At 40.7% G+C, this 25,388-nt stretch overlaps 1 protein-coding gene across 1 annotated transcript in view; it reads right to left on the bottom strand.

Annotated features, from left to right (window-relative positions):
- CC2D2A (coiled-coil and C2 domain containing 2A) overlaps positions 1–25,388 on the bottom strand; it is a 197,395-nt gene that overhangs the window by 37,230 nt on the left and 134,777 nt on the right. The window contains exons 18-23 of the mRNA XM_082265276.1: positions 22,690–22,837; positions 19,329–19,467; positions 17,549–17,752; positions 12,314–12,406; positions 9,107–9,198; positions 2,002–2,169 (exon numbers count right to left, since the gene is read on the bottom strand). Of these exons, the coding sequence (XP_082121402.1) occupies positions 2,002–2,169; positions 9,107–9,198; positions 12,314–12,406; positions 17,549–17,752; positions 19,329–19,467; positions 22,690–22,837 (844 nt within the window). The remainder of the gene's footprint in view (positions 1–2,001; positions 2,170–9,106; positions 9,199–12,313; positions 12,407–17,548; positions 17,753–19,328; positions 19,468–22,689; positions 22,838–25,388) is intronic.

A 25,388-nucleotide genomic window follows, 5' to 3' on the forward strand; every position in this document is an offset into this window, starting at 1 on the left:
ACAGTTGGGGCTTCTAAGTTTTTGTGGAATGTTCTAGACTTAAACTGGCTTCCAGCCTTATGCTGGGTGATTTATTGGCACCTTTGGGATAGGAATGAAGGAAAAGGAAGCCAGCAACACACAGAGAGGTGGGAAAAATGTAGATGTTTGTAGAGGAGTACCTGAGAAAAATGTATTGTGACATTGACAGTGCACATGGCCAACCAGTACTGGTGGGTAATGTGATAACCTGTGCTAAATGATTAGCACAATGATCTTGTAGTATTGCAGCCTTTGGTTAACTTTGGCTTTGTTTCATAAACATTTCATGGTTTTCCTAACGTGTTCAGGTTTCCCTCCGCAGAACGAAAAAATATAGCTAGATAGATGAATTGGCTTCCTCCCCCATATACAAGTGTAGCTACGTAATTGACTGCAGACTGTAACCCTCATCAATTCCGTAATGTGAATGCTTCTACAAATTAATAAAATGCTGTGGAATATTCTAGCATCATGCTATGCTACAGCAAAACACAACTGAGCAAAATGTGGACAACAATAAACTGGATTATACTCACGTCAAAACTTACAGTCCACCAAGATGTTAATTTGTCATAATACTTATTTATATGCCAATCTTGCTCATGTTTGAACACCACACTCTCATTCTAAAATCAGTGTTCTACATGTTTCCATGATAAAGATGAAGTTCTAATCCTTCAAATCACCTTCATCCATGTACAGCTGCATCTCATAAAATTATAACATCATCAAAAAGGTAATTTATTTCAGTAATTCAATTCAAAAAGTGAAACTCATATTTTATATAGATGGGTCACACACAGAGTGATATATTTCAATCATTTCTTTTTTTTAATTTTAATGATTATGACTTACAACTAGTGAAAACCCAAAATTCAGTATCTCAGAAAATTAGAAAAGACCAATAAAAAACCAATAAAAAAAAAAAAGGATTTTTAATACAGAAATATTGGCTCAATGAAAAGTATGTCCATGTACAGTATAGTATGCACTCAATACTTGGTTGGGGCTCCTGACCAACACCAGCTGATGACATGGCTCCCCAAATCATCACGGACTGTGGAAAATTTTGCATTTAATTTGGAAAGCAAGGCCCCAGAGTCTGGAGGAAAAGGCACAGAATTCAATGTGCATGAAGTCCAGTGTGAATTTTCTACAGTCCTTGATGATTTGGGGAGCCATGTCATCTGCTGGTGTTGGTCCACTGTGTTTATCCAGTCCAAAGTTAGCACAGCCCTCCACCAGGAAATTCTAGAGCACTTCATGCTTCCCTCTGCTGACCAGCTCTATGGAGATGCTTATTTCATTTTCCAGCAGGCCTTGGCACCTGCCCACACTGCCAAAAGTACCAATACCTGGTAATGATCATGGTATTACTGTGCTTGATTGGCCAGCAAACTCGCCTGACCTAAAACCCACAGGGAATTTGTGGGGTATTGTCAAGAGGAAGATCAGAGACACCAGACCCAACAATGCAGATGATCTGAAAGCCACTATCAAAGAAACCTGGACTTCCATAACACCTCAGCAGTGCCACAGAATGTTCGCCTTCATGCCACGCCGTACTGATGCAGTAATTCATGCAAAAGGAGCCCCGACCAATTATTGAGTGCATTCTATACTGTACATTGACATACTTTTCAGTAAGCCAACATTTCTGTATTTTTTTTTTATTAGTCTTATGTAATATTTTAATCTTCTGAGATAGTGAATTTTGGGTTTTTACTAGCTGTAAGCCATAATCATAAAAATTTAAAGAAAGAAATTCTTGAAATATATCACTCTGTGTGTAATATATCTATATAAAATATATGAGTTTCACTTTTTTTAGTTACTGACATAAATTAACTTGATGATATTCTAATTTTATGAGATGCACCTGTATGTCTTGTGAGCACTCTCGTTTGCTAAGCTCAGTATTGTGTGTATCCCAGAGTTATGTAATGAAAGAAATATAACCACAATTCAAACTCTCCTTACCTGGATGTTGGTTTCCTAACTGGAATGTCATAAGCACGGATCACATTCACCAAGACCTTGATATCCCCATCAGAAAGATTCTGAGCAGTCACCTTCTTCCTCTCTTTTCTCCTTGGCTTCAGTGGACGTTTCGGCTCAGCTAGCTTGAAGAGGTCCATTCCTAGAATTCTGAGACATTGATGTAGCATGCTAAATTTTAGATCATTTCACAAGAACTAGTTCTGCTAAAGATCTACTTACAGAACACTCCTCAGTGAAGTTTTCCAGAACTGGTATGCAAATGGTGTTATTGTGTTATAGACAAATCCAATGGGCAGAATTATGGCATGCTCACTGACTAATAACATTTTAGGTTTTATGATTTATTTCTGTATACCATAAGCCAACTAGAAGCTCACACAAAGTGACAGTATTTCCCTTTGATGTGTACAGAGACTGTAATGAGAAAATATTTATATATTAGAGTGTTAGTAGAGGCTAGCAAAGTGAATAGTCATTCACAATTCTTGCCTGTGAGGCTGGATCGTTGTGCCCAACGAGGGGATCAACATGGAGGTCATAAAACCTTATTTTTGAGGCACTTTCACAATGATGTTTTGGCTTGTAGACCATAGACCCTTTTAGTGATGCTGGGACATTGTCCACAATGAGGTAAGATACATGGGAGGCCATAGAGCCTTCTTTGTGAGGCTAGGACATTGTCCACAATCAGTGCATAGGCATTCAAGACCATGGATCCTCCATTGTGAGGCTGAGATATAGTTCATACACAGAGGATCAGCAATCATGTCATAGATCCTTTTTTGAGGCTGGGGATTTATCCACCATAAGGGGGTCAGCATTTGTATCATAGATTCTCATTTATGAGGCACTATGCACAATGAGTGGTTTGACAAACATGCCATAGATCCCTGTTTATGGAGCTAGGAATTTGTCCATAAAGAGGGGATTAACATTCAAGCCATAGATCCTTCTTTGTAAGCCAGGGACATTTTCCATAATGAGAGGATTATTTACATGATTCATAATATAGATCTTCATTTGTAAGGCTGGGTATTTGTCCACATTTAGGGGATCAACATTGAGGCCATAGATTCTTGTGTATCTTGTGTGAACGTCTTCTCCACATGTTTGTGAGGCTGGTATTTGCCCAAAATGAGGAGATCAGCATCCAGGCCATGAATCGTTTGTTTCGGAGGCTGGGACATTGTCCACAATGAGAGGATTGACATTCATGCCTTGGATTCTTATTTGTGGGGCTGGGCATTTGTTCATAATTAGGGGACCAATATTGAAGTCAAAGACCCCTGTTTATAAGGCTGATTGAGGGAATCAGCATTATTTCCACTTATTCTCATTTGTGTGGCTGGGCATTTGCCCACAATGAGGGCCTCAGTACCCAGGCCACATATCCTGGTTTATGACGCTGGAACATTGTCCAAAATAAGGGGATTGGCATTCAGGTCAGAGTGTTCTATTATTACCCTAATAATGTTATGCAGTATTTCTGGATTATACATTTTATGAGATATGCCAGTGCCCAATGATCTTTACACACATTTTTTGTGTTTATATGTTTTCATGCTTTCAATTATATTTTACTGCATAACTAATAGGCTTATGGAACTCTTCACATTAGCAGTCTCAGCCAACTACATATTAAATATTACTCATGGTATTTATATTGTTCCAGACACTTCAGTGAGGAATGCACTGTAGACTGACACTGTGGTTACTAATGTACAAAACTTTACCATAAAGTTGATAAAAATAATGATAAAAGAGTGGTTTAGAAGACAATTAAAGAGCCTGTGTCTATTTTGAAAAAAAATCGTGACCCGGGGAGTGGCACTTTGGTCAGCTTCCCTGTCAGAGTGACACATCACTGGGGATTGCAGTTTGCATTTGGTATAGCAGGGATAGAAATGCCCTAATCATTAGATTAGGGAGCCTGGAATGCAGGTATGTCCTGAATACAACACAGGATGCCACATTAAACACATACTGTATCTGAAGCTTTCAAACCCAGCACAATCTCTCGGAATGAAATTGCATCCGTCATCTAGTGCCGGTTCACACTATAGCGATGTCAGACATCGCATGCGATTCACACTACACTGCTCTGCGAATCACATGCGATGCAAATTCAGCCATACAGATTGTATGGCTGAATTTGCATCTCATTCGGACCAAAGTCATGCAGGACCCTTTTTAGGTCAGCATCAGAATCAGATCGCACAGGTGTTCACACCTATGCGATCCGATTCCTGTCCGAAATTGACTTTTCGCACTGCGATATACAAACTAATCTGGGGGCGTCATTGACTTTGTATTACACTCCCAGCAGTTCGCATATGGCTGTGTGAACTGCCTGCGAGTCGGGTGCGATGTGGGAACCAGTGGGAACCGGCACTTAATCTGGTAATTTACATCAACAAAAGCCCCATTTTCCAAAAAGTCTATCCTTCTAGTGTTAAAGCATATATACTATATATTCACTACACATTGTTAAATTTCATTTATTTTTGCAAGAAAAAAAAGGGTTTCTGGGGGGGACAAAAGAGATCTGGCAAATATAGTTTATCTTACAAATTCAAAAGCTATTTTGTAATGGAATCATGCCAGCTGAAAAGGTTTGGTATATCAACTTTATGGAAACAGTTTTGTTTATATAACAATAGAAAGGCAATAACCAAGAGGTGAGAGCTGGAGCATTAAAATAATCAATACATGTGAAACATGAACTAAGGCAAAGCTTCAGCGAACAGCTCTCACGCTAAGACCTACTCTTGGTTCATTGCCAGGGAACTGAATAAGAGTCAGAACAATAGATAACATACCCAGGGCCACTAGAACTTAATTCAAAGGCAAAGCAGAAGAAGAGTGTAAATACAAATTAATACAACACATAAATAAAGTTGTTCAGATTTAAACTCTAGGCAAAGAGCTAAATATACATAAATATGTAATCTGCTTTATTTAAAATTCAGTTCAGCCAATCTTGTGATCCAAACACCCCTGCTAGAAAGTGCAGCCAGATTCAGACATCTCTGCAAACCACACTACAGATAATCTGAGGCCTGGACTAGGGCCTTCGTCTGCCTGGACAAGGAAGGAAGAAGCACCAGAATGCTAATGAGGTTGTTACGCTTCTCTCTACTTCTCCGTTATGAATACAAAACTGGCTTCATTCTTTTTATTTTTAAAGCTTTAACCCCGATACTGTGTACTGTTGCCAAGGACACACAGGGAACGTCACAAGTGTGTCCAAACTCTGCTTGACTTTTCCCAATTTCCAGAAGCAACTTACACTGAATAACAGGCATATCCCGGTACCTACATATCATTTTCTTTTGTTGGTAGAGCGCCCTGGCATCCCCTGAATTCTGGGGCATTCTGATATGCCATTAGCGCCATGCTCCCTAGGTCACTTGCTGTGGCCTGCCCCATTTTGTTCTTATTACTGGGTAATAAGGTCGCCTATTATAGTGCTAATAATGTGGCATGGGAGTTTGGGTCTAGAGACAGCAGAGCAGGGCTCTATTCTTATATGAGTGCCCATCGGCTTTGTTTCTGAGCACTCTAAAAAAGTGAACAAAGACAGCTAGGCACCTGGATGTGCTGGTTATTCTGTAATTGACAACTTCTGCAGTAACTTACTGCCATAGATTTACGCTAATCTATTACAACTTGTTCAATTTACTGTCTATAAAATTATGGTATATTCACTTCTTTCTGAGTCAGAAAAAAACTTTTCATATACATATATACAGGCTGTATATGTATGAAAGTGCTAACATTGTCAGTAAAAGTGTGATAAAACCTAGGTCAGTCTGTAGATGTAATTATAAACTAATATTAACAGAATATAGTGCAGTCTTTCCCAGCTAGGGTTCCTCCATAGGTTGCTAGGGGTTCCTTGAGCAATAAAGCAAATTTCCTCCCATGTAAGTTACCACAAACACCAGTAAACTTTTTGTTAGCCCTCAGTAAAGGGGCATTCTAACTTTACGCTGATCACCAATATAAAGGCTGATCACCAGTGTAATGGGACCTTTCTCCATCGATCAACAATCTAAAGGGACCATTCCCCACTGAAACCCAAAATGTAATATAGCACTTAACTGACCACCATTGTAAGGGGGCACTACACCTGCCACCAATATAAGGGAGGTACAACACTGACCACCAACGTAAGGGGGCACTACACCTGCCACCAATATAAGGGAGGTACAACACTGACCACCAATGTAAGGGGGTACTACACCTGCCACCAATATAAGGGAGGTACAACACTGACCACCAATGTAAGGGGGCACTACACCTGCCACCAATATATAAGGGAGGTACAACACTGACCACCAACGTAAGGGGGCACTACACCTGCCACCAATAAAAGGGAGGTACAACACTGACCACCAATGTAAGGGGGTACTACACCTGCCACCAATATAAGGGAGGTACAACACTGACCACCAATGTAAGGGGGTACTACACCTGCCACCAATATAAGGGAGGTACAACACTGACCACCAATGTAAGGGGGTACTACACCTGCCACCAATATAAGGGAGGTACAACACTGACCACCAATGTAAGGGGGCACTACACCTGCCACCAATATAAGGGAGGTACAACACTGACCGCCAATGTAAGGGGGCACTACACCTGCCACCAATATAAGGGAGGTACAACACTGACCACCAATGTAAGGGGGCACTACAATGACCAACATTGTAAGGGGGACTTAAAATGACCACCAATGTAAACAGTCTGCATTTCTTCTCTGGACATTATTATTAATTGTTTCATTTCATTTTAAATGACTGAAAATAGGTTTATCATCCTTTATATAGCAGCTCTGGGTGTCAGCTATGCTACGTATGCCACATTCCTTCCTTTTTTATTCTTATATCAACAACGTGACGTTCATGCCAATGTCCAGTAAGCAGTAGGGATAGCAATTATTTAAAGGAACAAATTTAACCAGTGCCATTGTTTCCCAGAGCCCTGGTTGGAAGCACAGTCAAGGTATCTGCAGCAGGGATAGTCCAGGGAGCTCAGACCTAAAAAAAAAACAAAAAACTAAACAAAAAAAAATGTCCAGCTCAAAAAACTATAGTGCCTTCAGGGTGTTTCTTGCACTGGACATTTTTTAGTTTGAATATTAAAAGGAATTTCCTGATACCGAAAGTTATTTCAAGGGATCCTCTGTGATAGAAAGGTTAAAAATTATGAATTAGTGTAGAATTCAATTCCTGGCATGCTCATAATGTACACATAAAAATCCCCAGTCTGGCTAAAGAGACCCACATCTAATTAACTTGGAGATTAACAGTACTTTACAAGTACAGTAATACATTGGTTTGCGAGTATAATTCGTTCCAGCAGCTTGCTTGTAATCCAAAACACTTGTATATCAAAGCAAGTTTTCCCATAAGAAAGCATTGAAACTAAGATGATTCGTTCCACAAGCATTTAATGGTATAAGTAAAGATATGCTGTTATTATATATAAAGTACATTCCTCTACAGTATAAGTATGCCATCTCCTCTGTTAAATAACATTATGTGTCCCTGTGTCCGTACTGTATATAACAGATGCCGATTTATACTGTATTAGAGCGTGTCTGGGCACTGTGTGACTCTTCAGCCCTCTGCTTCTCTCCTCCCCTCCTCCTCAGATGACGTCAGCAGGAGTGATCGGCCTCTCCCGCCGGGGGGAGAGCAGAGAGAGGAGGCGAGAGAGAGAGACACAGAGGGACAAGGAGTCATGTACAGTAAGTGCAGGGAAACACTCTGAAACAGTATAAATCGGCATCTTTATATACAGTACAAGCACTGGGACACATAATGGTATGTAACAGAGGGCATTAACAGAGGGGATGGCATGCTTATAGTGTATAAAACTGCTCGTATATCAAGACGGTGCTCGTATATCAAGACGGTGCTCGTATATCAAGACTAGTAAAAAAAAATGTTGCTCGTCTTTCAAAACGCTTGTAAACAAATTTACTCGCAAACCAAGGTTTCACTGTACTTTAAACATAAGGAAATAGGGGAGAAATTGTACAGCTTATATTCATATAACAGGCACCTGTGACTAACTGGCCCCCATATGTCAGTTTTTAAGGTGCAGTATAGAAGATATCACATGAGAGGTCCTAATAATCAGACTTGCACACAGAATACATCAGTTACTTCTGAATTTATTATTATTTCTATTTATAAAGCATGCAATGCAGAACAGTTAGGCCCTGTTCACACACACTGTTTTTCAGCTTGTAAAAGTCTCAAAACGCCCAACAAGCAAAATCCCAGTCTTTTCAATTGCCCCTATTCACATATGAGCGTGTTGTCGACTGAAGCAAAATGCCTGAAGCTCAAAAAAGTACATGAGTTTTTTTTTTTGGCAGATTACTAGCGTTTTTGTTAGATGTCAATGCTTGCCTCAAAACACCTGCAAAAAAAAGCCCAAAAAAATGACTGAAAAAAGTCCCAAAAAAAAAAAAAAGTCTGAAAACAATACGCTTAATTGTAAATGGAGCCTTAAAAAAAGGGGATGCTTTTCCACAATAAATAAGCCTCTTCAGGGCTGGTCAGCCATAGCATTTCCTCCCCACAGTGCTTATGTAATGTATTATTGGTGTTTTTTCCCCTCAATAAGGGTATTGTATTTATTTTTAAAATAATCTATGTTTTCTCCACATTCCAACCACAAAAATATCTTCACATTAAGACATGTGAAGGCATATCACGGAAGTAAAGTCACCTGTGGCTAATGTTTTATTCCTGAAGAAAGATGCCTGGGATGAATATTTGTGTTTATTGGGCTCCTCAGAGGTGGGGCTTGCCTTCCAGTGTCAGCAGTTTGTCAGATAATGGCAACAAATGTCACTTGACCATAGTGAAGTCCAGTCCTTACAGCTTGCCCTACTCTATTATTCACATGGTCATGAATGACAAGCTATATACGTTGCACAGTGGAGAAGATAGCATGAAATGCTGGAAAGCCTGCAAAGAATGCCATTTTCCCATGTTTATAAATGGGCCCCTGTGTTTTAATTTTGTTTATTAACATTTACGGCACACCAAACCTGTCTTACCCAAGGCTGGGGATTTCCTCTTCAACAACCAAGTCAGATAGAATATAATGATGTTTTGCTATTAGGAATCGGTTTATCACAGATTCCCGGATCTGGTAATGAAACAGAACAAAATAATCAGATGTGACAGAAGTCATTTGCCTTACTCTGAATTAAGACAATGGAGATAAATATATATATACACGGTCTTAGTTATACACCTTGTACCAGCATACACTTCAGAGTAGAAGCTCTTCCCCACTAAATAAGTGCAAAGGAATCATTCATTGACACCAACCATCCTACAAAGAGGTGGAGTGGCCCAGACCAACCAATCAAATCCCAGCTTTCACATACCATGGTAGATTAGAAGATAAAAGGAGGGATAACGGCACAAATACATTTTCCTTTCTAGTATGTACTGTACAGAATAGGTTTGGTCTTGGTAATAACAATACCAATGCAGTAGAAACAATGACCTACACTCCCAATGATAAGCTTCCCTTCACTGCAGCTATAGAAGTGTTATGCTATGTACCCTGGTATTATTCTTTTTAGTTTTGGAAAAGTGGGTATCTGTGCTGGTGACAGTTTACATGGACACAGGAAATAAAGAGAAACCTAGGCAATGTGGACCAGCGGCAGCGGGCGACTTCTTCTTAGGTGACCGGCGGCACGTCTCCTTCCGCTCCCGCCTCCTCCTTGGCCAATGGCAAGGGGTTTGCCTTGCGGTCAATCAGGAAGCGCGTATCGGACGCGCTTCCTGATTGGCCAGAAGGAGGAACGGTGTGACAATAGCGAATTTTCATTCGCTATTGTCACACAATGGGTGGGCTCGGGACGCACTGCTCCAGGTCCACCCTTTGCATCGCCCTATTAGAGCCTCTGGCTCTAATCAGGTGATGAAAAAAAAAAAATCCCATTGAACTCCATGCGTCCAGCGCCCCTGCATGTAGATTAGGGGGCTGGACGCATGGATGGGGGGGGCGGCGCCCCTGCGCCCTCTGTACACCACCCGCCACTGATGTGGACATAGAAAACAACAAGGGTCTCACAATGGTTTTAACTCTTCTTCAATCTATTTAGATCTAAAGGAATAGTTTTAGCCGAAGGTCCACAATACAAAAAATGTAGTTGAACTGCAGGAATAAATATAGCCATTGCTGAGCAAACAGACTTAGTATACAAGATGTGCCTTAGAGAAATTTGCAAAGTGTTCTGCTGACTGTTTTATATAGAACAGGTAGCTGGGGAGGTTTTATCTAATGATAGAAGTCAGCATTATACAAAACTCTGTCGCTGTGGCAAGAACAGCAAAACTTACATCTAGATCAGAGGTCCCAACTTTTGGCAACTTGTGAGCCATTTATTAACACAATAAAGTGGTGTGCCTGTCAATGTGTGAAAACACATTACTAATATTTTGATTAAACATCAATTTGGTACAAATAAAGAAAAAAAGAGACTTCAGAAGTCAATTGGTTCACTCTAGTGGCCAGAAAAAACTTTACAGTGAACCAGGCTGGAAACTGCCCAGGCTTACTATACTGTTAGAGTGCAGGTACCTTGTAAAGCGTGCAAGTTCCTGTGTTCGTATTCCTAGTGCCCATGTGCTGAATTCATGCAAGATGTACACAGAGCCTTAAATTCTATTCAAGGTTGAGACCTATTCTTTGTCATGCAGCTTGAAAAGTCTCTACTTTCTTTTGAGGTGAAGCATGTAATGAACTATTGACTTATAGGGTGGGTTTAAGTGCAAGGGGGATGAGAGCTTCTTATTGACTTGGGGTAAGGAGGAAGTCAAAGTCTATCATACAGACAGAGCCAAAGAGCCAAGAAGCAACCTAAAGACTAACCAAAAGGTGCCCGTGCCTTAGCCGCATTGTTATCTTGGGCACATTTAATCCCAGCTAGGTTCACTTTATGGATTATATTTTTCTTCTGTCAACAGGAGAAAATGTTTCAAAAAGTGAGATGTAAACTGAAATTTTTCAAGTGTGCTAGGATTGGTCTGCCTAAGGCAGCATGTGGAATACTGCTTATGAGTAAGAAAATAGATTCCTGCTGGTAAGAGCAACACTGATCCAGGAGAGCCACATGACACTCACATTGGTAAATGGTGAGGATGCAGAGCTTGTTTATACAACTAATGAACTAAAATCCCTGCCAGTAACGCACATCTTGACATATACTAGCTGTTTTATTATAGAAAAGTCCGGTACACAAACTCAGATACAAGTACTATAACAACAATATGCGTCACCTTTCATATACCTACCATGGTTTGTGGGAACGAATGTGGACATCAAGCCCTTAGGAGACCAGATTTGAAACTGACAAGCACATCTGATGGTCTGTTAATATCTGAAGAGCTACTAATGATGTTTGGTGCTTCAAAATTCCATTTGCACTAACATACTATAACAGCCTTGACAATTTTCGGCAGCTTGGGGAAAAACTAGGGGTAACATTTTCACTCTATATCTGATCAAATATATGTGCCAAATATGTGTAATGTCTGACCACTTTAGTCTGTGCATAAGTAACTATAACCTGTAGGATGTCTGCGCTAGATTCTCAGTAGTAAAGAGTTAAAAACCCATCAGTTTATTTTTTGTTATGCATCCTGTTGAGATTTCTGTAGTGGAGATGCCACAAAAAGTAAGCGGAGACACCTTCACAGTGAGAGTAATCTGACTCTATTGGTCATATACTGTATGAGTTTTCATGCATGTGGGTGGCTGTGTCGCCCCCCTCTCTTTCCACATCCTTTGATTTAATAATTGAAGTAGCGGAGTGGAAAATTGTCAGGCGATCAGTGGCTGTATCCATTTGGATGTGGCTGCTCTTCAAGCAATATACAATAGCTTGGCAAGGGGAATTCGTCCATCCGTGTTGTTAGCTGGCAAAGCTAAGTGAAAAAAAAGAATCTGTCTGGCCAGCTTCAGACAGTTTTCACCAAATAAAGTGTCCTCCTTGGAAGATTTCCCCTCTCCTTTTGTTCTTGCTGTAGTGGTAACACTTAAGATTTCCTATCACTTTCTGTCTCTGTAACAGTAATCAATAGAACAAATAGACAGAGGGAATCTCCCCCCAATCGAAGACAGGGACAGCAATACAAACTTAATAGGATTTCTTATGCTTCCCTTTTATATTCAAAACAAAAGATTTGACTATACATACACTTGGACCTTCTTTAAGGAATTATTTTCTTGAATATGAATTTACCTTATGAAGATATTTGGCAACCCGAATCCTATGTGAATCTAGATGAGTTTCTGCAGTATTTATATCTTGATCCCGTAACCTCTTCTCATAATCCTAAATGGATTAAAAAATTAAATATTCAGACAAAACAAAGCTAAAAAGAGGGAAATGAGATACCAACAGGTATGAGATCTTTAACACTCATTTCACAAACCTAAAAGTCCCTGGAATGGTTCGATTGGCAATTGGCATTGGACAGGTCACCTAAACCTAAACTGACCCATGTATTTATTTATTTTTTTCAGGCATTTAATAACTCCAACAAATTGTGAATTTATAATTTATTTATTTTGGGTATTTTATATATAGCACTGGCCTAAAATGTGGCTTGACAAGTAAGATTCCCCCGAAACGCGTTGCCATTTGGAGGACACCCAGTAACATACTACCTTCTCATGGAGATCAGTACTCCTGCTTTCAGGAGAAAAGAAACCTACATGTCTCCCTGCTTAACGAACAGTGTACACCAGTGCTGATCCAGACTGAGTTTCTGTCTCTGAAGCCAATTGCTAAAGCCCGCATCTATCCCTGTACCGTATTTGACAGCTGAGTTTGGCTCCCACTAACAGGCTGTCAGTTCAGAGAGACATACATCTGGCGGCTTTAGGCCGCTGCATGTAGGGGCTAGACTGCCTCTTTAAACACTGTTCTACTCACAGATCTGTCTCCCACCTTTGCCCATGGATGGAGGTTTCAGCTATCCTGGATAAAATACAGTTAGCTCCTGAAACATCCATGAAGTGTGAACATACTAGTTTATGTACAGAAGTGAACTGCACCTCTTTTCATTCCTATATACGATATACCCTGTTGAACTCTTTACATAGTTTTTTTGCCATAACATAAATTAGGTCAAACATGTGGATATTTTTAAAGATCGCCATTACGTAGAGATCCCAGCCTAGCTACTATACAAGGCAGCAGCAGAAGAACTGGTGTCAAAAATTCAAAAATGTTTTCCAGGAGAATTACTTTTAATGTCATTATATATATATATATATATATATATATATATATATATATGCGCAAACAATCACAGGCAAGGACAAATCATTTTTCCACATTTTGTTAGAAACTCATCAGAACACTGAGAATTTATAGCCACAGATGCCTGTCAGGGCAGTGCTAGGCTAGCTAATATGCTCTTGCTGTAATGATTTTACAGAATTGCTGGAGCTCCATAAACTTGTGAACATAGACTTTCCATAAAAACAAATCTACAATTCCTAAAACAGAGGTGATCGGTTTCCTAAGCCTCCTAGGAGCATGCAAGTAGAATGTTCTTAATGTATTGGCATGTTACCAATTATGAGGTTCTTTTGTATTATCTAACATCTGCTGCCAATAGGTTAAGATATACAGTGTCTTATTTTATCTTTTTTTGCATGCCCAATTATGTTGTGACATCCAGACCTGTGTTAAAAATTTTGACCACTAGATAGCGCTATATATATATAGGCCATTCCAGTCCTAATCCAGTAGCTTGAAAAAGGAGCGCGCCTGACTCATCATTCTCAGTGTGCATGGTCAGAAACGCGCTGCGATACATCCGGAGATGTCATTCAGCTCGACGCTGTGCTCCATGAGCGTTCCAGCCCTCCTGCTGCTTCTCCTTCATAGAACAGCCGGTTTCTGAACCCAGCCTTATCAGCGGTGATTACATCTCAAGCGCGAGTGATGTCTCACCAGACATGGACTTTCATGTGCCTGTTTTACGCTACTAAATGTGAGTGGATTTTTTACCCTATACTGAATACAAAAATCTTTTAACAGTCTGCACTTAGAGGCGCCCCTGTATTTTCTCTTTTGCATGCTCTTTGGAGACCGCTTTTGCTCCCCACAAGAGGCTTGTCCTAAAGTGCTGGCATCCCTGTGGTCCTTCAATCCCATTCATTTTAAATATGCATCTGTCTATTTAGTACTTAGACTGAGGACTTTTACATATGGCTATCCTTACAAGACTTAAGGTCATTACACTGCGCCTTATTCGCCATATTGTTTTTGTGTTCCTAAGCCTCCTAGGAGGCTTTAGGGTCATTGGAAGTCTGTTAAATCCATGGCAGATCAATTCCTACCCCCAACCCCCTATAGCTGTGGCCTGCTGCATGGCAGGGGTGGCCACAATAAGCCTCTGACTGTTCCTAAAGTAAAACTATAGGCAACATTTTTTTTTTTTTTTTTTTGGCTAGAGTAAGGGAGGGTTATAACCCCTGTAAGGTTTATTCTGCCATCTGTGTCCCATTGGGGAGATTTCCCTTCACTGCAGATTTCCCTACAGGTGCAAAAGTACCTTGGGGACCCCCCAGGTCACTAGAACTAGTGTCCCCATTGGAAGATTTCCCCTCTATTACCTTTCTGGGGACAACCCAAAATATGGAATTTTATTTTACTTTCACTTTTAATGCTAATGGTAAACAGGACAAATAGGGAGGGTGAATCGCCCTAACGGGGACACAGAAAGCAATTGAATCTGACAGGTGTTCTAATCCATCTCCTCTATCAAAAAAATGATGTTATGCCTTTAGTCATACTTTAACCTTTCTACTTGTATATACAGTATCTCACAAAAGTGAGTACACCCCTCACATTTTTGTAAACATTTTATTATATCTTTTAATGTGACAACACAGAAGAAATGACACTTTGCTACAAGCTACAGCTTGTATAACAGTGTAAATTTGCTGTCCCCTCAAAATAACTCAACACACAGCCATTAATATCTAAACTGCTGGCAACAAAAGTGTGTACACCCCCAATTTAAAATGTCCAAATTGGACCAAATTAGCCATTTTCCCTCCCCGATGTCATGTGACTCTTTAGTGTTACAAGGTCTCAGGGTGAATGGGGAGCAGGGGTGTTAAATTTGGTGTTATCGCTCTCACTCTCTCTTACTGGTCACTGGAAGTTAAATATGGCACCTCATGGCAAAGAACTCTGAGGATCTGAAAAAAGAATTGTTGCTCTACATAAAGATGGCATAGGCTATAAGAAGATTGCCAAGACCCTGAAACTGAGCTGCAGCATGGTGGCCAAGACCATACAGCGGTTTAACAGGGCAGGTTTCACTAAGAACAGGCCTTGCCATATTCGACCAGAGAAGTGGGGTGCACATGCTCAGCGTCATATCCAGAGGTTGTCTTTGGGAAATAGACGTATGAGTTCTGCTAGGACTGCTGCAGAGGTTGAAGGGGGTGGGGGGTCAGCCTGTCAGTGCTCAGACCATACGCCGCACACTGCATCAAATTGATCTGCTTGGCTGTTGTCCCAGAAGGAAGCCTCTTCTTAAGATGATGCACAAGAAAGTCCGCAAACAGTTTGCTGAAGACAAGCAGACTAAGGACATGGATTACTGGAACCATGTCCTGTGGTCTGATGAGACCAAGATAAATTATTTGGTTCAGATGGTGTCAAGCATGTGTGGCAGCAACCAGGTGATGAGTACAAAGACAAGTGTGTCTTGCCTACAGTCAAGCATGGTGGTGGGAGTGTTATCCTCTGAGTACTGCCGGCACTGGGGAGCTACGGTTCATAGAGGGAACCATAAATTCCAGCATGCACTGTGACATACTGAAGCAGAACAAGATCCCCTCCCATCAGAGACTGGGCCGCAGGGCAGTATTTCAACGTGCTAACAATTCCAAACACACCTCCAAGACGACCACTGCCTTACTAAAGAAGCTGAGGGTAAAGGTGATGGACTGGCCAAGCATGTCCCCAGATCTAAACCCTATTGAGCATCTGTGGGGCATCCTCAAATGGAAGGTGGAGGAGTGCAAAGTCCCTAACATCCACCACCTCCGTTATGTCGTCATGGAGTAGTGGAAGAGGACTCCAGTGGCAACCTGTGAAGCTCTGGTGAACTTGATGCACAAGAGGTTTAGGGCAGTGCTGGAAAATAATGGTGGCCACCCAAAATATTGACACTTTGAGTCCAATTTGGACATTTTCCCTTAGGGGTGTACTCACTTTTGTTAGACATTAATGGCTGTGTGTTGAGTTATTTTGAGGGGACAGCAAAGTTACACTGTTATACAAGCTGTACACTCACTACTTTACATTGTAGCAAAGTGTAATTTCTTCAGTGTTGTCACATGAAAACACATAATAAAATATTTACAAAAATGTGAGGGGTGTATTGACTTTTGTGAGATACTGTAGCTATTAGAATCACAAGGCCTCCATAGTGAAGGTAAACCTCTAAAAAAAAGTTTTTGTTTTTTTTTTAAACTGCCTTGTGGGTGTGTACTATGTACTAAACAAATTCAGCAGAGTCTTTCCATATTTGGAATAATTCCAACATCATGTAACCTAAATAGTATCTATAGCCTAGAGCTGCACGATTAATAGTTAAAAAAATTGCGATCTTGATTCACCCCCTCACGATCTTAAAAACATTTCCTTGATTCATATATAGAGCAGAGCCATTCCCTGCTCACTCAAATGTTTATCAACATTGTTAAGGCTGCTGGATAACTATAAGGCTCGGTTCACACTAAGGCGACACGACTCCTTACTACTTCGGGGGCGACTTGTGCATTACCATGCACCACGACTTCGGAGCGACTTGCACGGACTTCATATAATGAATGTCTATGCAAGTCGCTCCAAGGTCGCCCCGAAGTAGTACAGGACCCTTTTTCTAAGTCGGAGCGACTTGTGTTGCTCCTATTAGAACGGGTCCTGTAGCGGTCAATGGATATATATATATTTTAGCAGAGACCCTAGAGAATAAAATGGCGATTGTTGCAATCTTTTATGTCACACTGTATTTGCGCAGAAGTATTTAAACGTTATTGAATTTAAAAAAAACGAAACAGTAAAGTTAGCCCAATTTTTTTGTATATTGTAAAAGATGATGTTACACCAAGAATCATGATCTTTATTCTAAGCAAAAAAAAAATAGTGATTCTAATTGTATCAAGAATCGTGCAGCTCTACTATAGCCACATCACTACTTTAGCTCATTTAGTTACATAGTTATTCTGGTTAAAAAGACGACAAAAGTCCATCCAGTTCAACCAACAGAGAAAACTAAAAACACACAAATAGAAAACCCCCATATACACTATACTATACCCATAGTTGATCCAGAGGAAGGCAAAAGAAAAAAAAACCCTATCAAAACCCTATCAAGAATGATCAAAAAAAAATCCAGATATCCTGCTATATGTATAATATAAATCGAACAATCCTCACCACAAAGACCCTGTCTGGGATCTCACGCTCCTTTATAGGCACCAATTTGTAATTGCGAAAATCAGCCACTTCCTGGTTACGAAGCTGCAGAAGTCTGAACCGCTTTGATCTTCTCAGCTCTTCATCTGACACAAAATCAAACTCCTTCTGCAATTGCTCCAGGCGGAAGAACTCAGGCACATGGGCGTCCCCACCACTCGCCATCTAGGAATACCAAAATGACAGATACAAAGTAAACTGTTGTTCTGCCAGAACATAAAGAGTAGCTCCTTGTAAGGATAAAATAATATAACATACAGTTGTAACAGTACATACAGTGCCACATCACCTGTTCTGGATTACCATAGTAACTCAGATCCACTAAACCCATCCCTGCACTTGCTGCTTGCCCTTTCTATTGCCGTTAAGCCTCATTTAAGTTATTCCTGCCAGATCTCTTTCTCTAATCCTCACCTTCCTAAGCTTGAAGTATCTGGAAGACACTTGGCATGACCGTTAGTGCACCACCAAAAGGTCCCCAACCAAATGGACAGAAATACATTTTTCTTTTTTTTTTTTTTTTTTAGATTTTTCCTTCCGGTTTCATAGTATTTGTATAGACTTTAGCAATTCTTCACCCTTCTGAACACTGAAGTCCTACAGGCAGACTTGGACATAGCAAAGCCACTCCAGGGAATAAGGCAGCGTAGCCTCTGGGGGTTTATACTCAGTTCCTGGCTGCTCTTATGATACTCTAAGAGACTCTGTTACAGTTTAGGTTGATTGATAAAGCTTGCATCCAGTTACTAGCAATTATCTGGTATTTAAGTGTATTGCACCATTGTTATTCATATCACCTTTTTTTTTGTCTGCCTTTACCCACCTTATTTCATGACAAAATATTAAGTTTGTCTTACTCATTGGTCTGGTGCTTGTGTTCTTTAAAATAGCATATTAGCTGATTTCTCAGTGAAATTGTGTTTGTGTACTCAGCCTGGTGTGTCAGAAGGGCTGAGGTCTTTGAGAAGGTCAAGGCCAGCAACAGAGGACCCAAAACTACCAAGCGGGTCCTTCAGGGGTGGCACTACACCCATAATATAGTTTCCTATGCCCACCACTGGGAATTCAGTGAGAAGTCTTACCCTTTCTGACTACTGTCCCCAATTCCTTTCTCTTTTTGGTAACTACAAGACCAGTATTCCTGGAAGTCTATATAATGACTGGTATACAACACATCTACTATCTACATATTTTTTTAGTAGGTAGCACACAGACCTTATTCATCTAATGCATGCAACTTTATTTTGTTTAGAGAACAATATAATTTATTTAGAATTTTCTGTAGGAAATCTGCTGAGAACATGAACACTTGTAGCGCAAGAAATGCGCATCTAAGCCCTAAGATACTTCAACACTACTTCAAAGCCACAGATCTGTGCGATTTGGACCTCCAATCACATGACAAATCGCACTCTTGTGAACCAGGGCTCAGTCTTTCCAGGGAAGGAACAGGGTTTTGACAGCTGGATCATTTGCTAAAGTCTCACTTCTATCTACACTCTATGAACAGCTCTGGTCAGATCTTCAATATGCCTCAATAACATAGGTTTTGTTCAAAACATCTTGTAAAGAGCATTAGCTGAAATTCCTTATCAGTCCTTCATTTATCACATTTGGGCTTATATAATAAGGCACACCAAACAGCAATGACAATATACTGAGAACAGTAAACAAGGCACAAACAAAAATCATGGTTATGTGAACCAGAATGGTATTCGATTAGTAAATCTATGTATCTCACCGTTATGAGCTGCATAAGAGCCGAATTGTTGGGATCATTGGGATCGAGCTTTGATTCAGCCGCCCACTTGGCTAATTTCTTCATATCAGTCAGTCCAGAAGCTCCAATAGAAGATACAGCATCTATGTTATGTAAAGCTCTATCATAGGAACAGATGTTACAATTAATGGTGCAAGGAAAATAGCAAGGATTATTTACAGAAGAGCATACCACAACAGTCATAAAACACAGAACATGAATTTTGGTTGGTAACATATTGGTCGTATATTGCCTTAGTGAAAAAGACTACAAATCTAACCCTAGTTCCTTAAGGCTACATTCACACCTGAGCGTTTTTTTCCGCGATTTTATCGTGATTTTTACCACGATTTACAGGCGTTTTTACAGGCGTTTTTTGTGCAGGCGTTTTTAGATTGAATAGAAACCAATGGAAAACGCCTATAATCTGCCCAAAAAGAAGCTCATGTACTTTGAGCGTTGGGAGTTTTGCTTACAGCGTCAAAACGCTCAGATGTGAACAGGGGCCATTGAAATGAATAGCATTTGTCTTGTTGGGTGTTTTGAGAGCTGATCCTAGAGCAGAAAAACTCCCCAAAAACGCCCAAAAACGCCTACATGTGAACGGAGCCTAACATGTTTGCAATAGAAAAAAATGCTTAGAAGGTACAAAAGGTATTACTTTAAGGCATGTCTTCCCTTCAGAAACAACAACTTCAATTAAACAGGATTAATACTGTGTTACAGGAACAAAAATTGTAACACTATATTAATCTGTTCAGGATTAAAGTGTCACTATACCCACATAATAATAAACTATCAATAAATTGTGTATTACATATTACATGCTGTTCATACTCACACAGTCACTAATGGCTCGTTTCCACTGAGCTTTCTGGTACGGTTTGGTTCGGTACGGTATTTATGCCGTTTCCATTGTGAATGGTACCCTAATTCCGAACCGTACCACTTTTTTGGGACCCTTTCGTTGGGGAACCAAGCACATTAGTACCGTACCAACAGGTTGGAGCTACACTCTGCAGAACTTTGATTGGTTAACAGAGAATCGTCTATCACAGCTTTCCTGCTACACCACGCCTATCACGAAAGGGTACTATTGGCAGTGGAAACGCAAGGTGTACCGTTCCGAACCGAACCGTACCGGACCACTCAGTGGAAACGAGGCATAAGAGATTCATTTTCTGCAAAAAACCTGCTTGATCCTGCTGCTCTCTATCTCAACCTTCTGTTCATGCCCCCAATTCAGCTAGGGATTTTGCAGAGCAGTGCTGGCAGCTCTGCACATGCTCAGTTTTCAGTGAGTTTCTATGCAGAGCATTTCTTCCCTATCGCATTTGAGCAGACCATGTGACTATAGAGTCACATATGAGGGGGGTATACACAGTGGTAAATGTCAGCCCACACTATCCCTCCTACCCCATGCCCACTAACCAGCTAAACACGATGGGGGTGGGATATTACATGTAGAATAATGGAGGCTTTGCCTCCCTCATATTCTAAGACACAGGCTGGAGTGGTGTGACAACATGTGACTAGAAGAAATCCACTCACACCATGTTATTTCCACAATAAAGATTTTATTTCAAATATATATTTGTATGCCAATTTAAAACTGTTGATGTATATTATTTATTAATTTTTAGTCTTTATTCCAAAGGCTGTTTTTTTTTTTTTATTTGTTTTACCATGTGACCTGCAGCAGAGGACTAGAAGCTCCTCCTGCTTATGTTACACTGCAAACAGGCTGGGAAAGATCTGGGTGATGTGACAGCTGTATATCCATTAGGAAAAAGGTACTTACATTTTTTTTTTTATTAAAATACTTACAGCGCCATTATCCACATACAGAAAGAGAATAGACAATGTAAATTAAACAGTGTGTGTGTTTAGTATCCCTTTAACCACTTGCCGACTGCCGACAGTAATACTACTGCGGCAGTGCGGCTCCCCTGGGTCCAGCGACGTAGCCCTACGTCGCTGGACTCCTAGTGTCACTTGATAAAGGAGCGCACATGCCCGGTGTGGCCGTCGCGCATGCTCCGAAACGCATAATGTGTATAATTCCGCCCTTCTCCTGACGTCACACGCCATCACCTCGCGGCCTCCGCCTCCCGCCAGCCCGCCTGGAAGATATCTGAATGCCAGGTTCATCTCTGTCTGCTGCGACCATCCTGGGCTCCGCAGTCCGGTGCGAGTGAACACAGCTACACTGGACGTCAGGACACATGCTAAGTTTTTAACCTCCATGTGAGTTACTACTGTTTTTATTGTTGCTATTAAATATCATTGCACTCAGAAGCGCTCTCCTCTCCTTTTTTCTTACGCTCAAAGGTTTCTGAAATATTTAGGCTGGTTATCTACGATTGTGTGATACCAATTTTTCACTACCACTAGCATTAACTGTGCATTGCAAGTAGTAGAAAAACTAAAATCTTTTTTTTCCAAGTATTCTACATCTGAAATATTTTGGGTGTCTAGTAGGAATTTTAGAAAACGGAGGGCCCCTCAATGAGCATAAACCTAGTAAATGTTTATTTGATATGTTAATGAAGGTGCAATTGTTAATATAGTATTTTTATTTTGATTAACTCTTGCGTCAGAGTTGATGCTTCTTAAACATGGCTTGTTCAACTGTGCACATATGTGTTTCAATGACAATCTAGAGCAAGGGTTGGCAACATCTGCACTTGAGCTGTAGTGAACTACACATCCCATCATGCCTCTGCCTTTGGGAATCATGCCGGAGGCTCTCAGGATCTTGCAATGTCTCATGAGACTTGTAGTTGCAAAACAGCTGAGATGCCAAACTTGGCTACCCATGACCTAGAGATTGCTAGAAAGCTTTGACATGAGAAAGGAAGCAATAAAGAGCTTAAAACAGCCTCTATGTAACGCCACTGCAGAATGGGATGGCAAGAAGAATGGCGTAACTCTAACATACAACAGCTTCAGTGCCTAAGCATGGACAAGCTCTATTAAAAGAGACCTGGGCTGGGGGAAATATGCCATTGCTGACTTCCTAATAAAAAAAAAAAAAAACAGTTGCCATGCACTTGCTTCTTCACTTTCAGTCAATGACCTGAAAAACGCATGCAGCTACCAAATGTAGAACTGATCTGCATACTTATTCTGGGTCACTGATTCAGAAGGTACTAAGACAGAAGACTAGAAAGACAGCCAGTCATCTGGCATTTTGGGAAAAAGAAGCCACTGGTTGCCTTTTTTTAGGATTTCCCCCTGTATAGGTTTTCTTTAAGAATAATGATACATAAATGTAGGCTAAATATCACTCTCATAATTGGCATCTGCCAATAGCTAAACATTTTTGGTGGTGTATGCTCACCGTTGAAGAGCGTTCTTTTGCTGTGACATGGAAGGAACAAGTGGCACTCCATTTTCCCCAACTGCCCAAGACACACAGTATGACACTTTCCCAGAAGTCATCAGAGCCATCCTATTACTTCCATCAGCTTCAAAAGAAAATGGAACATCTGAAAGTAGAGAGAGCAGAACCACAGATACTTTGGATAAGTCGGAGTAAAGAATACAATTATAGGTGTTTAAAGGATCGTCATGCATGTAATGATACAACTACTCCATATAATAATCATTCTCATGAAACAATCATACTCACTAAATGGCTAGCAAGAGTAATAAAATAAAATTTTCATGAAAACTGAATATTCAGTCCTGAAGAAAAATTCCATCAAAATGACCTCTCTCCTCGTCTAAGAAACATTCTTAAGTGAAAGACTGTTTGAAATGATTGAATCTATGATGAATGCATCATTTCATGCATGACCAGAAAAATAGGAAGACAGATGTGCCAAAAGATATTGTTTGTAGGAATAATGTCATAATACAGGTATGTAATGGTGACTTTGTAAGCCTATTTGTAGGCAGTGGTGGACTAAGGTAGCAGTGCATGACAAATGACCAGTGTATGATAATGACAAGACATGACAGTTGTCTCATCACCACAGGGGCAAATGGACATCTCATCAACAGTGCTCAAAAATTCACCACGTTACAATATTACTATACAAACTCTTATAAATCGAACTACTATGTGCAAGGATTCGCCTAATTACATACAAATGGACTGGATAGTTAAAGTGAAACATTATTCAAATGTGAATTATTGCACATTCTCCCCTTTCCCTCCTGCCTGTAATGGAGTTGCAGGTTTTTTGAGGGGAAAGATATAGGGGGTATGGAGTTTTACCAGCGCTATGGAGTTTCAATACATATGAATCAAATTCAAAAATTCTTAAAAATAGTGGTGTAAGCTACCGCCAACCTACCTCTGAGGTAGTATGTGAGTAATAATGTGCAAGTGTTGTTGGTACCGTCGCTACCACGATAATATCAAAAAATGGTAGAAAAAGTGTGCTGTGCGTTCAAGTGATAAATGAACATAAAAGGTATAAAATTCCAAATACAAGGTAATCATAAAATCATGGAAAGTGCACTGTGCGTTTTTGTCTTGTGGACCTATGAGGGCCGAGGTGCCACAACATAAAACCATAAGAAATGCTTCAAAGGTGCAATAAGACTGTGCCAGTGCACTAAGTGCTCACATTTGATATCGTGCAGTAATATAAGAGGTGCTGTTACCCGTGGCCCCCCACTAGGTAAGAGCGCTTACCGCACACTTGGTCAGCATAGGTGTACACAGATGTTGCGGGTAACCTGGCTCCCACTCAGAGTCACCTCAGGCACTCTGATCACTCCACTCTCAATCCTCTGAATAGGGAACCGCCATGATAGCCCCGCCCCATGGGGCGGTTCCCTATTCAGAGAATTGAGAGTGGAGTGATCAGAGTGCCTGAGGTGACTCTGAGTGGGAGCCAGGTTACCCGCAACATCTGTGTACACCTATGCTGACCAAGTGTGCGGTAAGCGCTCTTACCTAGTGGGGGGCCGCGGGTAACAGCACCTCTTATATTACTGCACGATATCAAATGTGAGCACTTAGTGCACTGGCACAGTCTTATTGCACCTTTGAAGCATTTCTTATGGTTTTATGTTGTGGCACCTCGGCCCTCATAGGTCCACAAGACAAAAACGCACAGTGCACTTTCCATGATTTTATGATTACCTTGTATTTGGAATTTTATACCTTTTATGTTCATTTATCACTTGAACGCACAGCACACTTTACTACCATTTTTTGATATTATTGTGGTAGCGCCAGTACCAACAACACTTGCACATTATCACTTTTGAGGGGAAAGGTGCACTTTTTTTTTTTGCCGGTATCCGCTCCCACTTCCCCAATTCTCACATTTGAACCGAAGATCACCTCGTCCGACCTCCCTCCCCAGCCGCAGCCTCCTGGGAAGTGTCACATGCCCCAAGTGGCTACAGAACCAGTCTCCCTGTACTGTGCAGCTTCATATGGAGGTTACAACCGGCACCCGAATCCAGGATGACAGCACTGCGGATCCAGCAGCGATAAGAAGAATTGGCTGCGGGAAGACAGCACTGTACTCCTTAGGCTCATAAGTATCTTTATACTGTGCAAAGTTCCTGTTTCAGGTTACATCGTTGGCAATAATGATGGCAATGGAAATGGTCCATCCGAGTTCCAACTGCTCCAGTTGTGTGCCCACCGCTGCGAGAATTTTACCGTGTGTGCACCAAAATTCATGACACGCAGCCTACAAATACACCAGGAACGACATTTAGCAGTGGAACAAATCAAGCCCCATCATCAGACCTTCAATCCGATAAGCTTCTATCAGGTCTATGTACAGGACGACCTTAAAAACTAGGTGTTACCTAAGCTCTTATCGGTGCTATTGACAGTAACTGCCACAAATAATTAAAGGCAACATTATTTTTTAGCTTTGGATAGGGGGGGATAGGATTAAAGCTGAACCTCACTGACATAAAAAACAAAACATTGCTTTAAACAAAAATTCACATTTGCATTCAACATGAATATGTGCTGATATCAGACTCCTGGTAAACCCATGCTAAGCAGCAGTGGAAAATGGAAGGGCAGCACTAGGAGTCAATCAATGGGATGCACATGTT

Source organism: Pelophylax lessonae (genome assembly GCF_965119305.1).
Source record: "Pelophylax lessonae genome assembly, chromosome: 1".
Classification (NCBI taxonomy): Eukaryota; Metazoa; Chordata; class Amphibia; order Anura; family Ranidae; genus Pelophylax; species Pelophylax lessonae.